The following is a 13994-nucleotide window of genomic DNA, read 5'->3' as shown; positions in this document are numbered from 1 at the left end:
TTATCAACTGGCTGGTCATTTTTGCTGACTGTTTTTGTTGAAATTAGTAAGTCTGTTTTGAAAACAATAGCCTATGTAAAACCACTGCATGAGTTGGTAAAACTGCTGCATTTACCAACCAAGATTCAGATTTTGGTACATATCATGTCACTATTTGAAAGTGGCACCACATGTAAAATCATAGCAGGAGTTGGTAAAACTGGTACATTTACTGGCCAAGTTCAAAATTTTTGTAGATTACATGTCAGTATTTTTGTGGTCTTTATTGAACCAAACAAAGAATTTTAGCAGCATCAAAAATTGTGGTGCAAAGTGCTATGATTTAACCAGCTTCTCTTTTCACTAAGTAACCAAAAACATTGTAACAAGTAACCCCCACAAATATATGACAGCCATCACTGAAACAGACTTCCAAAACAATCCAATGGCAAAGCCAATCCTTGATTCTAGTTTGGGTCAAGCCATCAGCTTGAGCCAAAAATGTAGGTGAAATAAATTGGCAAACCAGACAATGGCCAGTCAAATTTGTCTCAAGCTGCAATTTGAAAATATTTTGAAATAAGCTTATAATGCCCGTCAATTGTAAGGCAAACCCTTAGTTGTTGTCCAGTAAGCTGATATCAAGCCAAATTCTTCATTCATGCTTGCTTCCTCTACAATGTCTACTAGCAATTATCTATTATAGCAACCCCATGGATGCTGATTCAATTTATAGTAGCAATTTGATTTGCCATTAAAATTTTTAGGCTAGTAATTTAGCTATGAGTTTCCAGCTAGCTTGCAAACACCCCAGTTCTTAGCAATGTTTATTCAAACCAATATGTTTGAAACACTACTAATAACAGGGCCCAAATAAAACATTACAAATACAATATAAAGAACACAATTAATTTAAAATACAGAAATATCTGGTACAATATGATATACTCAATCATTGATAAGACAGGTTGGTTCCACTTGTGGCAAATTTCTTGTCTTTTTTATGGCATTATTAATCAGTAAATAAATACACTACTTGATGCACTTTTAATAATGATTCCAAATATAGTAATTGCTACCCTTGCAAATACACTCAAGATTCTCTCTACCCCTAATATGTATACAGCCCCCTAGGCTTTACAGGGTAAGATCCCACTACTCATATATTGCCTACTCTCAGAAGAACATTTTGATTAAACTATATCTTTCCTAAAAAGGAACAATAAATCCCTAATCTTGCACGTGATACATACAGTTTTCTATAATTAGGAAAACTTCTTAGCTCCTAAAAATGATGAACTTTCAATTAGACAATGAGTTATTGGTTGTTTTTGACCAAATAAAGGCTACTAACTTTTCTTAGCACTGTTTTCTTGGTTGTTTTTGCCAAATAATATGGCATTTTCTCATAGCCAGAATTATTTATCATAAGGTTTGGTTAGGTCAAAAAGTGCTTAAATTTGAATTTGAAAAAGAAGCAATTATTATATTTGTAAAGAGCAAAAAAGGTCATCAAGTGGTATGTTCACTTTATTGGTAAGTCAATACTATGAACTGTAATATATTTACCTAAAATTCAGTGCCCCCCAAAAAAAGAGTTCAATTCAGTGCACCTAAAAAGAGTTTAATGAATTGGTCTATGTGCATTCTGATATATTTGCCTATTTTAGTAATGTTTTCACCCTAAAAAATCTATTTGTCATTTTGGCATCAATCAGCCAAGGTAGCTACAACCCAAACCCCAGTTCCCCCCCCCCTCCTTTAGCTAAAATTTAGCCTCTTAAAAATCTTGTTAAGACTAAGTTAAGTCTAAATGATTCAAGTATTCACAAGACAGATCTGATAAGCCCATTTTCTTTAGTAGCCTCTACTTTTGTATAGGGCTTATTTTCAATACCACTTGACTTTACAAGACAGCTTCAAGTCCCCCTCTGGAATCTGGAAAATTTCCAACACTGCTGTTTAATCTCTCTCAAAACAGCCCATAGCTACCCCCAGAGAGATGGTAGAATAATGAATGTGTAGGCTTATAAACGAGGCATCAAGTTATATGGGCTATTCACTTTCATCCTAGGGTCTAAAGGCTTAGTTACTCTCTGCTTATTCTATACTGCACTTGATCACCAAACTAATAAATACCAAATAAAATAGGGTAAAATTCTAGTTAATTGACTTCTTGCTATCTTAGAAAGGGTTTAGGTTAGGAAAATGAAACTTTTGGGGATGGGTCTACAGGCTAAAGTATGTCATGGGAAGGTATTTTGAAGTACCTACCTCTATTCCTTCTCCCTCTAGAGGGCCTGACCTTTGATGATCTTTAAAAATATGTGTGGTATAAAAGTATAACCTTGCAAAATAGATTTTCTGCTTAACTGAAGTACAACAAAATTGTTTTCAGCTTAATAGCCTAAATTTGCTTAATCCCATTTTATAAGGTTTTAAAGATATGCAAATATACTTCCTAAATTTGGAAAAAAAATATTGATATGGCTCAAAATTCTACTCAAATAACAGGAATTGCATTTTTCAGAACTAAAAGCAGAAAAAAAGGCAACTAGTAACTGAAAATTAAGGTAAATTGTTGTTTTGTCAAAATTTCAATAGGTATAGACCTGTCATGTAGGCAAATTTCAAAAGGCCCTCTAGAGGGAGAAAGACTGGAGGTTGGTACTTTAAAATACCTTCCCAGGACCAATTTTAGCCTGTAGACCAATCCCTGAAAGTTTCATATTCCTAACCTAAACCCTTTCCGAGATGGCAAGAAGTCAATTAACTAGAATTTTACCTAAAATAGTATCACTTTACCTGTTACTTTTAAGCCTCGATATGGAATCCAACGATTCATATTTAGCTGATTTTTGAGGATACATATTACAGATAATTTTTCTTTCTTTTTTCTACGCTTTTAAGGTCTATGTGGAAAGTGGCGGTAGCTCTAAAAAGTAAAATATAGATGACGTTTAAAGATAAAAAATAAAAAACAATACAATTTTTTTCTAAATTTGACGTACAGTATAGATCAAAAACAAGAAGTATTGTCATAATAGAAGTATACTGAAGAAGTATTGTCATAATAGAATTATATAATTTTAAAAGAAGTGTAGGCAGGAAGTGTTTTGAAGAAGTACTGCGCTACATACTTCTTGCCCGTGGTATAGACCAAGTGATCTAAACAAGCATGCTACTTGTGACATCTTCCTCCGGTCGCATGACTGTTTAAAAATTGACAAGACCCGTGCCAGACGTAATATATGCAATTGAAACTCAAAGGAATTCCATTTAAAACACAATATTAACTTATGATTGTACATATATGAAAGGATGGATTCTTCCATGTCAACTAAACAATACAAATTTGTGAAAAAACTAAAGAGCAATATTAAACCCTAACATGAGCAGGATAAAGACACGGTCTAACTTAAACAAATAAATTGTTGTGACCAGTCAGAATTAAACCTAAACTGAATAGGTATTAAAATGGATAATCAATTTAAAGTTTAAACCAACAGAAATTCCCACAAATAAAAGAGAAACTATCGACTACTGTAACCTTTTTTAGCTAAAGGGTCATTTAGCAATATTCAAAAGATTTTTTTCGGTTAGTTTGCTTCTAAGTGTTCATAGCAGCAACAAGGAAAATAAATGTGTTTAATTTCAATCTGATGGTCGTCTTGAGCTCATGTTAAGCGAACAAATAATTATTCTTAACTTTCTTTAAAAAACAGTCAGTTTTTCCTGGGCGCTAAGACAAAAGGTATATATTCGAATGTCTAATGAGCCTACCCTGTAACGTTTAGAAAAGGTAACGTTTTTGTAACGTTTAGAAGTTTTAACGTTTATCCTGTAACGTTGAAATAACATGAAACGGGTTTTGAAGGTACTTGTAGAGATGGTGATGTATATTTAAAGGCAGTGTTACGCTAATGATTCATTAAGACATTTATCCAAACAGCCAATTGATGTTTATTGAACAATATCTATCATAAGTCTTTAGTTGAGAAATAATGAGAAAAAGACAAAAGGTATATATTCGAATGTCTAATGAGCCTACCCTGTAACGTTTAGAAAAGGTGACGTTTTTGTAACGTTTAGAAGTTTTAACGTTTATCCTGTAACGTTGAAATAACATGAAACGGGTTTTGAAGGTACTTGTAGAGATGGTGATGTATATTTAAAGGCAGTGTTACGCTAATGATTCATTAAGACATTTATCCAAACAGCCAATTGATGTTTATTGAACAATATCTATCATAAGTCTTTAGTTGAGAAATAATGACAAGGAAATTCATATTAATTTTATAAGTTACCTTCTATTTTTAGTTTCTTTTTTATTTCTAAAAATCAAATTTTCTGAACAAGCTTGCTTCAGCAAGTAAAGTTTTTGAAAACACTTTTAAAGGAATTGAAGACAGACGAGCAAAGACGGTGCACCTTGCAGCTACGCACAAAAAATGATTCCACAAAAAAATGATTTCAAAATAACACAGGAATTCAATAGCCGCTTATAGTCTGTCAGGTGTCTCTTAACAGTGACATCATTTTTATACAATCCTAAGAAGGACTTATCCCAGATTTTCCTCTCACTCACTCGGACTATCTGTCTTGGCTTTTTCTGCAATTAATCATGGTTTGATGAATGCCCAAACTACTTGATTTTAATTCATTGAATCAAATTTCGATTGAATTAGTAATATTACATAAAGATTTGTGCTTGCTTTGCCTACTTAGTTACAACTGTTTCTTACAACAGCCAACATCATTACTTCATGAACAATAGGCTAAAAAATTTTAGAAAGTATGACGTAGGATATTCTTTTGAATACTACAAATTTTTTGAAGGAACTAAGTTTTATTTACATTCTGGGGATATACAAGCACATATTCTCTTTTCAATTCTCACTATGTGTCAAGAATTCAAACCGGAAAATTTGGACTGAATTTTTTTGGTTCAACTTATGATTTGCAATCTGAATATGTTCCAAAAAAGTATTTATATTTTAAAAAATAACCCTTGTAGATGACGGCTTCTACAGAGCATGAAACCAACTTATTTCATTGAACGAACTTACTTTTGTTAAGACGAAACATATCCTAATTTTGTACATAGAATTACCTAATTTTATTGTCCCTTTTGAAAGTTCATCTTTAACCAAATAAGTCAAAACTAGAATAGAGATTTACACATAATAAAAAGGAAAAAAAAAAACAAAAAAAAACCGCCGCAGCTTCTTATGAGGCTGCAGCTAAGCAAAAGACATCATTAAGAAAATTGCAACTTATAAAATTTCAGATGAAAGTTTGACGTTACAATCTTTCAAAACCTTCAGCTATTATTATGTATTTATTCCTTCTTTATTCATTCTTTCCAGTATCCTTAAAGAGTCTTTTTGAATCCCAATGTCCTGAAAATATTGAAATTAATTAATTAATTTCTTAATGGTATAAAAACTTTTCCAGAATCAAAGTTTCTGGCAAATTGGCCTCCAAAAACCATGGGTAGATTTTTCTTTTGATTGGATTAGACTTTGGATTGGTTTTGATGTCTATGGTTTGGTCTGAAGTTCTACGAATGACCCTGATTCTTATGAATTCATGTGGATTTCTAAGCACTAGTTATGATTTTTCGAACGGCTCATTCAAGAGTGCTCTTAATACAACTGTAAAATTCTGTGTAGTAAAGAAGAAAAGGAAAAACTTTTGATCATGTATTAAGGTGTAACATGTTGTAGCCATAATGGTGCTCTCGTATTCATTTCATCTTTGAGAGTATTATTATCTGATAGCACTCTCTAAAACATTATTTAACAAGTAGGTGTACGTCAAATAAAAGCAATTTCTAGCAATGAATTTTCCGCAATTATTGCAATCATATGGGAACACGCAATTCATTCAAGCATTCTAGTGTGCACCAAAAGGGGATTCTCCTTGCAAGCAATGGGCTATTTCGTAGAATCTCTTTCCTGAATAAAAATATTACAAAGGGTTTCATGGTCCAGATGGGTATGGGTCCATTTCATTGATGAGGGATCCTTTTGGAATCGTAATGTGGACAAGAATCTTTAGTTAATAAAGGTCTCCCGAGAAAAACGTTTTGAAATAAAATAAATTTCTTAAATTATTATGCAACATACCACGTGTACATTGTCATTACGTAACACCCACATGTGTACCCCCCCCCCCTTTTCAGTTGTTACCGAGGATTCTCTGCTTAACTAGCGGAGTCTAACAAGTTCTATTATGTAAAAGTCAAAAGTAAACAAAACCATTAGGTAATAAGCGCCTGGAATTTCTCGTTCCGCCTCCCACCGGAGGTTCGGTTAGACTAGGGGCCCAGTCAAACTGGGCACTAGGACCCTCAGTTGGAATGGGATGCACGGGCCTCCAAATGTTTTAAATGTGCCCCAATGGTATATAAGGCATTTATGAAAGGGATGGCCGGATACAATTTGGAAGGGGCTTATTAGAATGTAAATGAGAAATTATTTTAGAAAATAGGGAGAAACACCCCATAAAAGTCATAGGATCTTAACGAAAATCACATCAACAGATTCAGCGTATCAGAGAACCCTATAGTAGGAGTTTCAAGCTCCTATCTACAAAAATGTGGAATTTCACATTTTTTGCCAGAAGACAGATCACGGGTGCGTGTTTATTTGTATGTTGTTTTTTTTTTCCCAGGGGTCATCGTATCGACCAAGTGGTCCTAGAGTATTTCAAGAGGGCTCATTCTAACGGAAATCAAAAATTCTAGAGCCCTTTTTAAGTGACCAAAAAAATTGGAGGACACCTAGGCCCCCTCCCACGCTCATTTTTCCCAAAGTCAACGGATCAAAATTTTGAGCTATCCATTTTGTTCCGCATAGTCGAAAACCATAATAAATATGTCTTTGGGGATGAACTACTCCCCCACAGTCCCTGGGGGAGGGGCTGCAAGCTGCAAACTTTGACCAATGTTTACATACAGTAATGGTTATTGGGAAGTGTGCCGACATTTTCAGGGGGATTTTTTTTTTTGGTTTGGGTGTGGGGTTGAGGGGAGGGGGCTATGTGGGAGAATCTTTCCTTGGAGGAATATTTCATGGGGGAAGAGAAAATTAATGAAAAGGGCACAGGATTTTCTAACATTACTATTAAAAAAAAATGAAAATATAAACATGAAAAAGTTTTTTCAATGGAAAGTAAGGAGTAGCATTAAAACTTAAAACGAACAGAGATTATTACGCATATGAGGGGTTCTAAAAATACTTTAGCATAAAGAGCGAGGTATTTAGGATGAGATAAATACTTCACTCTTTATGCTAAAGCATTTTAAGTAATTTCAACTATTTATTCTACGGCCTTTCTGATTCAGGGGTCATTCTTAAAGAATTGGGACAAAACTTAAGATTTAGTGTGAAGAGCGAGGTATTAACGGGGGACAAACCCCCTCATATATATAATCAAAAATATAAGAATATAAAACTTTGTTACGTAAGTTAATTCTTAAGTTACGTATATTTTTTACTAATAAAAATGTTCGTTAAAATTAAAAGTTGTAGTTGCCTTTTTAAGTAACCGAAAAATTGGAGGGCAACTAGGCCTCCTTCCCCACCCTTATTTCTCAAAATCGTCTGATCAAAACTAAGAGAAAGCCATTTAGCTAAAAAAAGAATTAATATGCAAATTTCATTTTAATAATTTATGTACGGAGAGCAAAAATCAAACATGCATTAATTCAAAAACGTTCAGAAATTAAATAAAAAATACTACTTTTTTAACTGAAAGTAAGGAGCGACATTAAAACTTAAAACGAACAGAAATTACTCCGTATATGAAACGGGCTGTCCCCTCCCTAATCCCTCGCTCTTTACGATAAAGTTTGACTCTTTGCCACAATTCTACCTTTTAAAACAATTAAAAACTTTAGCGTAAAGAGCGAGGGATTGCGGAGGGGACAACTCATTTCATATACGGAGTAATTTCAGTTCGTTTTAAGTTTTAATGTCGCTCCTTACTTTCAGTTAAAAAAACTAGTTTTTTTTTATTTAATCAAACAGTTCGTGGTAACGAACTGTAGTAAGGAGCGACCCGGCTCAATAGTAACCAACACTCTAAAAAATGGAATTTTGATGCCAATAGTTAAATCAAAAGAATTACATTTTAATGCTGATTTTAAATATATAAGTTTCATCAAGGTTAGTCTTACCCGTTAAAAGTTACGAGCCTGAGAAAATTTGCCTCATTTCAGAAAATAGGGGGAAATACCCCCTAAAGGTCATACGATCTTAACGAAAAACACACCATCAGATTCAACTTATCAGAGAACCTTATTGCAGAAGTTTCAAGCCCCTATCTACAAAAATGTGGAATTTCGCATTTTTTGCCAGAAGTCAAATCACGGATGCGTGTTTATTTGTAATTTTTGTTTTTTTTTTCGTTTTTTTTCCCAGGGGTGATCGTATCGACTCAGTGGTCCTAGAATGTCGCGAAAGGGCTCATTGTAACGGAAATTAAAAGTTATAGTGCCTTTTTTAAGTGACCAAAAAAATTGGAGGGCACCTAGGCCCCCTCCCACGCTCATTTTCCCCCGAAGTCACCAGATCAAAATTCTGAGATAGCCATTTTATTCACCATAGTCGAAAAACCTAATAACTATGTCTTTGGGGACGACTTACTCCCCCATAGTCCCCGTGGGAGGGGCTGCAAGTTACAAACTTTGACCTGTGTTTACATATAGTAATGGTTATTGGGAAGTGTACATAGGTTTTCAGGGGGGATTTTTTGGTTTGGGGGAGATTCGAGGGAGGGGGGTTACGTGGGAGGATCTTTCCATGGAGGAACCTCTCATGGGGGAAGAGACTTTCAATGGAGGGGGCGCAGGATTATCTAGCATTATTTAAAATATGAAAAGTTTTTTTTCTACTGAAAGTGAGGAGCAGCATTAAAACTTAAAACGAACAGAAATTATTACGCATATGAGGGGTTTACCTCCTCGTAATACCTCGCTCTTTACGCTAAAGTATTTTTAGTAATTTCAACTATTTATTCTACGGCCTTTGTGATTCAGGGGTTATTCTTAAGGAATTGGGACAAAATTTAAGCTTTAGTGTAAAGAGCGAGGTATCGACGAGGGGTGAGCCCCCTCATATGCGCAATAAAAACATGCGAATATGGAATTTCCTTATGTAAGTTAATTCATAAGTTACGTATATTTTTTACTTATGAAAACGTTCGTAAAAAATTAAAAGTTATAGTTGCCTTTTTAAGTAATCAAAAAATTGGAGGGCAACTAGGCCTCCTCTCTCGCTCCTTTTTTCTCAAAATCTTCCGATTAAAACTATGAAAGAGCCATTTAGCCCAAAAAAATTAATATGCAAATTTCGTTTTAATTATTTATGCGCGGAGAGCCAAGATCAAAAAATGCATTAATTCAAAAACGTCCAGAAATTAAACAAAAAAAAGTTTCTTTAAATGAAAGTAAGGAGCGACATTAAAACTCAAAACGAACAGAAATTACTCCGTATATGAAAGGGGCTTTTCCTCCTCAACGCCCCGCTCTTTACGCTAAAGCTTTTTACTGTTTTAAAATGTAGAGTTAAGAGAAAGAGTCAAACTAGAGAGCTGTTTAAGGGTCCAAAAAAGCTAACTCTTGTGTCTTTTCAGTGTAATTCAGTTTCATTTGATTTGAAAATAATGTCTTATTGAATCAAAAAGTACACCCTTTGAATTACCACTGTAGAAACCGTATACTGAAAAATTACACCCCACCAGCAATTGAACAACAAGAAAAATTACTCCTTTACAAGGGCAGCAGTGATATGTCCACTTATTTGTTTTCTTCGTCACTACTAAGGCACTGAAACATCATAGACAGCTGTTGAAGGACTCATAAAAGCTAAGTCTTGAGTCTTATCTTTTTTTTATATTAGACTCGATTATGTCATCATGAAGTGCTACATAGTATACTAAAAGTACAATTTGGGTGATATTTTTTTAACGGAAACGCTAGGCCGGATACCTCGACATCATAGAGAGTTAGTTATGGCCTCGTTTATAAACTTATTTTATATTTCATACCTCTTTATAAATTTGACTAAATAAGGCCATTATAGGCAATTGTATGTAACTAAATAAGGCAATTATATAGCGCATCCAAAAAGTGCTCGTTGGATTTTTTAATTTAAAAAATAAATAAAAAGACTGTTTTCGTACTAATTATTCCTTTGAAGGCCCCACTTAAAAATTAGTTTTGAAGTGACTAGCTGACCAACAGTCAAAAACACTCTTAGAAGGAATACTGCTGGTGGAAGCGGACATTAATTTTGTAGTAACCTCGTATAGGTATTTCTGACACCCCTAATTCTGAGAATTGAATGGAAGAGTTTATCTTGTAACTATAGATTACCTACTAAAAATCAATTAAGCTAGGTGAGAATCAGCTGCTGGGGAAGTGCGTTTGGCAATGACAACTAAAACTTCTTCGCTCGAACTTCACAATTTGGCTTGGTTCTGTTGTGGGTAACATAAGGACTGTCAGGGTATTTGCACGGTACTGATGCAGATTGAGCAGCCCGTAAGGCCTTGCTATTTTACTCTCTATTTAGAGTTAGGAGAAATGGTCAGGGGAAGTGTACATTTTCTTCAAAGGTGATCCTATATTTGTGACAGATGACCAAGGATTGAAAACTTAGAAGGCATTATATCCAAACATTTTTTTTAGAGTTTCGGTTACTATTGAGCTGGATCGTTTCTTACTTACAGTTCGTTACCAAGAACTGCAAATCAAGTAGAAAAGGTTATTTTTTCAAACTTGCCATTTGTTTTAAAAAGCGTTGCTTGATTTTTGGTTAGTATGGGTCTTCCTTCGTCCTTTATTAAGTTACAGATACCGCTAAAACAATAATAGAATTTGACAGTGGTATGATGTCATATCAACTGCTAGCTGTTTTGTCACGAACAGTAAAGTAGGTGATAGTTTAGTTATGTTGTTTACTAATAACAAAAATAAATAACAATTTAACTGAAGTATTAAACATACGTTTCTTGACAAAGCAACTATCAATTGGTACAAATATCATAGGACTGTAAAGCCTATTCATTGATACTAAGAAAAGAAAAACAAACACAGGGTCATTTCTTCATATTATTTGCAGGTCACTAGCCATATGTTAACCATATTTTAGTAACACTAATGCATGCATGTATTTTCAATATCGCGTCTGGATCTTGAAGGCGATTAAAGGACATTGAAGGACCATTAAAGAATCGTCGTCTATAAATCCATTATCATGTAAATTTTCAGTACCCACAAAGACAAATTCTCAGCAACCCTCCTTTCTAAGGTGTGAACCTGTTATGACCTCTGTCCAACAAGGAGATGTGCTTACTATATATTTCAGGAGGCTAAGAGCCCACTTACTATGTTTGGCCAAGGACTCACTCGGAGGCAAATGTGATCTTTTGTATTGCTCTGATTTCTTGAGAAATTAAAAGCCCTTCAGCCGAGAGTAAACTAGTCAAATCTGACAATTGAGTAAATTCAATTATTATAGAGATAAAAATTATATATGTAAGAACTTGGAGCATTATGTTTCTTGACCTCCCCACTTTCCCTCTGCGCACCTCCCTGATCAGAAGCCTGAACTTATTCACATAACCTATTTTTATTATTTTTTTAGTTATTTTTAAGCTACCTTTAGTTCTTTTTAGTCGTATTTTTGGTAAAATATGCATCTACTTCTCATTGTTTAAAGGATCATTAGCCATTTCTATATTGTTTTCAATCACATGTGCAAGAAAGGGGGTGGTTAATCCCCCTGACGCTTCTTTGCAGACCACTATTCACCGATAAAAAGGCTCACTTAATGGATGTTTTTGGCTAGTACAGCCACAGTCGAAGCAAGTAGAGGAGAGACAAAGCCCGATTCTAATTTTATGAATAACTCATATTTGAATCGTCTTCAAGCTTGCGTTTCTTTTATTTCTACACCAATAATTTTGGTATGTATGGTCGTTATTTGCTTTTATTGTAGTTTCCGCGGCTACGTAGCTTTTCTGAGGCAGTGGTTCAGCCAGAAAGAGGGTCAGAAGGATGTCAATTCCTCTCAAAACTTTGAGGATTTGAGGCAGTTCGATTATCTTATCGTTTGGCATTGACTGATTTATTATTAGGCTGGTTAAAAATATGGCTAATTTATTAATTTCTAACGTGTCAAACAACACAGAAGGTGCACAGAGACGGAGTACACAACAGAGAAAAAGACGGGAAAAAAACGGGAACAAAAAATCTACCCGCTGTTTGACGAAACAACTATTAGGGATTACCTATCCAACATAGAACAACTGAGTCACACTTTCAACTTTAATTATACAGTTTTGCGAGAATTATTTGGTTGAAACATTTTTATTTTGAACAACTGAGCCATAAGACGCACCACACTTTTCTTCTGGAAAACCAGCAGCAAACTGGTTCAAGCTATAGATGGCCAAGTCGGAAGATCAAAGTAAATAAGTAGTTCAACTGGCATTTGCAAAATGATAGCAACCTGACGTGTACCTTTATAAGCAAAACCAAAACTATCCAGATCATTCGGTAGGCAAAAGGGACAATCAAGTGTGTTTCGTGGAACATTAATTAAATTGGAGCAATTGGTGAGCTGTAATCAAAGTGGATGTTTAATTTTAATGCAGATTTTAAATTACGAACATAAATCTTAGAATGTGCGAACAAAAGAACGATGAACATGCCGTGCCGTGCTTAGAAGCATGGCTCTACGGACTAATAAGTTGGATATATGCCTAACATCCTGTTCTGCTTGAGCGAGACTTTCTCCAGTTAGTTTACCTTCCATCAAAGCATAAGCTACAGCACTAAGTGCATCAAAACACCCTATTTTGTCCTGAAAATACAACTGATATGGCGGAACGCTACACTTCTTTAACTCATCAACAAAAAGTACCTCAAAAAGTTTACAGAATGGATTTGAGACTGCTATAAGCCAAGCACTGAGCACTATAAAGCCAATTGGCACTATATTGGCACTGGCAACATATTGGCCAATTGGCACTATAAGCCAAGCACTGAGTTTTGATTTGACTTTCTTGGGAATAGGGGTCACATCATAAATGCAAAAAAGACAACGGTATTGTAAGAGCAGTGAAAAATCATCTGCATAAGCAAACCTAGGTCTGACATGAACAAATGGGTTCCATGGGTAATATACCCATGGTATATTGGTATATACCATTGTTTCCATGGTACCCATGGTTTCCATGGGTAATAACACGCTAATGTTTTCTATACTTAACTAGCTGTTGGGGTGGCGTTTCGCGCCACCCCAACACCTAGTTGGTGGGGGCACTTCGCGCCCCCCCCCAAGCCCCCCCCGCGCGCGTAAGTCGTTACGCGCCATATTAGTTACGCGCCATTGTAGTTGTGTCCCTGTGTCCCACCTGTGAATATAGATATATATATCTATATATATATGTTTTTAACTACGTAAAACATGCAAATATACAACATTCTTTGCTGTCCCATTGTCTGTCCATATAAATAGATTGTCAGGTTTACCAACTCTTGAACATGCAACATAATAATTGTCCATGGGAAAACAATCCGTATTCAGATCTATACCGCATTTTTCTAACGATTGCCCTTGAGCTTTGTTGATGGTGATTGCTAATCGAACATTCCCTGTGTTCCCGTCGTCATTTATATATCCCGCTGTGCCCCCGGCATCCCCGTTGTAGTTGTGTCCCTGTGTCCTGGTCGTCATTTATATTCCCTGTGTCCTGGTCGTCATTTGTGTCCCGGTATCCCAGTCTGTAATCTCTCTTTGAGTGTCCCGGTCGTCATTTATATTCCCTCTGTCCCGGTCGTCATTTGTGTCCCGGTCTGTAATTTCTCTTTGAGTGTCCCGGTCGTCATTTATATTCCCTGTGTCCCGGTCGTCATTTGTGTCCTGGTGTCCCGGTCTGTAGTGTCATCTTATAATGACGTCATATACAAAGCCTTATATACTTATAATGACGTCAAA

At 35.3% G+C, this 13994-nt stretch overlaps 2 protein-coding genes across 2 annotated transcripts in view; one reads left to right on the top strand and one right to left on the bottom strand.

The window, feature by feature from the left end:
• LOC136031722 (phospholipase A and acyltransferase 3-like) overlaps positions 1-2902 on the bottom strand; it is a 51064-nt gene extending 48162 nt beyond the window's left edge. The window contains exon 1 of the mRNA XM_065711427.1: positions 2785-2902. Coding sequence (XP_065567499.1) covers positions 2785-2849 — 65 coding nt within the window. The 5' untranslated portion in view covers positions 2850-2902. The remainder of the gene's footprint in view (positions 1-2784) is intronic.
• Positions 1-13994, top strand: part of LOC136031730 (vesicular glutamate transporter 1-like) — a gene marked incomplete at its 5' end in the record, with an annotated part of 404579 nt that overhangs the window by 263862 nt on the left and 126723 nt on the right.

The sequence above is a fragment of the Artemia franciscana genome, chromosome 10 (assembly GCF_032884065.1).
Source record: "Artemia franciscana chromosome 10, ASM3288406v1, whole genome shotgun sequence".
Classification (NCBI taxonomy): domain Eukaryota; kingdom Metazoa; phylum Arthropoda; class Branchiopoda; order Anostraca; family Artemiidae; genus Artemia; species Artemia franciscana.
Note: the sequence above shows the minus strand (reverse complement) of the source record. Positions and strands in the feature narration are given on the sequence as shown.